Source organism: Wasmannia auropunctata, unplaced genomic scaffold (genome assembly GCF_000956235.1).
Source record: "Wasmannia auropunctata unplaced genomic scaffold, wasmannia.A_1.0 LD336064.1, whole genome shotgun sequence".
NCBI classification, from domain to species: Eukaryota; Metazoa; Arthropoda; class Insecta; order Hymenoptera; family Formicidae; genus Wasmannia; species Wasmannia auropunctata.
The window spans coordinates 909,899-913,023 of record NW_012026826.1 but is presented as its reverse complement, the minus strand read 5'-3'; the positions used below and the strand labels follow the sequence as shown (position 1 = coordinate 913,023).

The 3,125-nt window shown below is 27.9% G+C and overlaps 1 protein-coding gene across 2 annotated transcripts in view; it reads left to right on the top strand.

Moving 5' to 3' along the window:
- Window positions 1-995, top strand: part of LOC105450266 (nucleic-acid-binding protein from mobile element jockey-like) — an 8,214-nt gene extending 7,219 nt beyond the window's left edge. Inside the window, exons 1-2 of one of the 2 annotated variants that reach the window (XR_974443.1) lie at window positions 7-179; window positions 512-995. Coding sequence is in view for 1 of the 2 variants with exons in the window: in XM_011690028.1 (XP_011688330.1) it covers window positions 512-974 (463 nt within the window). In the remaining variant the exon portion in view is untranslated. Of the gene's footprint in view, window positions 1-6; window positions 180-511 lie in introns of those variants that run through there. The other variant, XM_011690028.1, reaches the window with a different exon arrangement.
- The last annotated feature ends 2,130 nt before the right edge of the window (window positions 996-3,125 follow it).

Below are 3,125 nucleotides of genomic sequence, written 5' to 3'. Positions count from 1 at the left end.
TTGCATCATCCGATTTAGATCCGATTAATATTTCAATATTTCGTTATTTCTTCAATTCAGTTTTAACACTTAGTCATTAGTATCAGGCTGTATAGCTCCTTGTAGGAGCCGTCGCCATAGTAAAAGAAGAAGAAGAAGAAGCTCGCTCCCGTTCGGTCGTGTTTTTACTGCGCTCTCGAGTGAGTCCGTGTTACATGCGTTTTTTCGTCGCTTTTCGCGGCAGTTAGTGTCTGGGCATAGTCTTTTTATCCCCTTTTTTCTTTCGACACGCGAATTAAAACCGCACTTAAAAACCGCATTAGTAATAGCCGTTCTTTCGATATATCGGAGACTATGGCCTTGTGTGGGGCCGACCGGGGGGGGGGGGGCGGTACCGGCATTGTCGACCATGTTATTTTGCCTGATCGTTATTTCTGACCAAAAAGTAATCGATGTTCAGCGCCTCAATAGGATTACAATCGATAATAAGCCTCAATCGTACCTTCCCGCACTGTATGCGTGAAATTTTCAGATCAAACTCTGCCGTCTTATGTGATACTCTTCTGGGCGCGTCACGAGGTGCGTCGTATATTCCGAGGACCCGTGTGTGTCATGCCTGCTTCAGAGCGGGTCACGCTGCTGCGTCCTGTAGAAGTCCGCCAAGGTATCAATTCTGCGGCAACTCTCCGCACGCAGAGGGGACTGTGTGCCCATTGAGAGACGGCAAGCCATGCTGCATCAATTGTTCGGGTGAGCATCTCCCCACTGATTTCTCTTGTCCCGCTCTTATCGCTCAAAAGAAAATCCTCACACTCGCTGCGTCGCAAAACATCTCGCTTATTGACGCTAAGAAAAGAATTGCACAATCCTCCTCCCTCGAAATTAGCTCTGGCCCACGCTCTGGTTCTCTCACATCTTTCAGTAATGACAATCATTTCCCACACAACATGAAATATATCAGAAATATTTTTGAAATATTTTATTGCAAGATTTAGAATATTTTAAAAATATTTCATGAAATATTTCTGAAATATAAATATGTCCATAAAATAAGAGTTTTTGAAATATTTTTTTGAAACATTTTAGAAATATTTTAAGTAAGTTTTCAAAAAGTGTTTCAAAAATGTTTCTAAAAGTTTCTTGAAATATATTTCAAGTAATTTTTCATAAAATATTTTAAAGAATACTTTTAAAATATTTCTAAAGATTTCTTAACATATTTCGAGATATTTTTATAGTAAACGAGATACCATAAAGATATTCACAACCATTTCTTTGTCCGATTTATTATGATTTTTCAATATTTTTCTAATTAATTTTTTTCGGATCTGTGCGCTAGAAAGAATACATAATTTCGGTGTAAAATAATGTTACATATTAAAAATTTCTTTTTCATATAATATTTATTTTTGTAATCTTTATTTTTAATATTTTTTTGCAATATATGTAATTTTTATATCAGTAAAATATATATTATTAGAATATATGTTATATGTCATAGGATATATATTAATAGAATATATAGATAGAATGTTTTAATATATATTGAATATTTTTCTTTAAAATTTAATTTTCTAGATCATCATTTTCAGCTGGTATTATTGGTTGAAACATTTTTCTTTTAGGAGTTTGCCTAAAAAATTAAAAAGATTTTATAAATATTATCAATTAAATAAATGGTTAGTATATGAAGTACTTACAATAATATACTATAATTCAAAATATTACAAAATATTACTTTGAATAGAAAGCAAAAAACATTATTTATATAAACACAAAGAACATACAAATGTCATTAAAAATAATAGAAATACGTTACAAGGATTTCGAAAATTTTCTCTTTAAAATCGATTTGTCGTAAAAATATAAGTTATAGTATTTTACTATAAGGGTGTGAAGTGTTGTTCATAATTACGTTTGTGCACGGAGCAATCTTGTTTTTGAACTATCGAGCCATCTTTTAATGCTCTGTTTAACATCTTCTTTGGTAATATTAGCAAATTGTAGTTTTACATCTGCATACATAAAAATAACAATTGTCATTAATGTAATAATTTTTACATTTATATTGATACTATAGTATCATAAATTGAATAGTGATAAATAAACAAATCTAAAAAAAATATAGAAAACACTATTTAGTAACATTTACAATCTAATTTACAATAATCAAATTTTAAAAACTGAAAGATTATTTTATTGCATTAAAAATTTGAAAACCATACATTTAAGAAATTATATTAATACAATAATGAAAATACAAAATCTATTCAGTCACTGGTTAATTTAAGCTATTTATTGTATAGCATGTTTAACTTAAACAGAACTTACGATAGATGTAACTGCATAAAATAAGATTAGAAAAAACTTGTTTATGTTTTTGCCTATAAAAGCTATATTTTGTAGCTACAGAATTGGTTAACGTTAGATAAAATATTGTAAATTAAGTCATGAGATGTATTGCTGCCTTTACTTTTCATATAAAGTATCTACAAAATTAATAAATTTTATACAATGTAATGTAATATATGCAAGTATAAGAAAACTAAAAGAAATAAAATATAATTTAAATTCTAAAGACCTATATACATAAATAAAATTAAAAATATTATTTTTCCAGTCCATGTATAATTTTGCAGTAAAATAGTGTTATTTTTGTATCAAATAGCTGTTGTTTAAGCATAAAAATTTTGTTTGAAAATATAAAATTTATTAAAATATAATAAATTTAGTAATCATAGATTAAAAAAGAAATTGTGTATGTATGTCTTTTTGTACGATAAATAATATATCAAATAAATTATGTGTGCTTTTCAATATGATTGCATATACACAAATTTACAAGTGAAAAGAATAGTAGAGAAGAGTCCTTTATAAAACAGGCTCCTAATATGAGATAAGAGCAATAAATTTGGTAGGACCAATAAATAATGCCTACTAGTTTGATAGATATCTATATATTAGAAACCTATCTTGTAGTAGAACATTGCATGTCCTCTGTAATTACATATAATTTGAATTTTTATACATAAACAACAATTATTTCAATTATAAACCTCAAATTTTAATGAAAATACAAAATTGTTATAAAATAAATATTATATAACGATTTTTAAATATTATATAACATTATATATATATATATA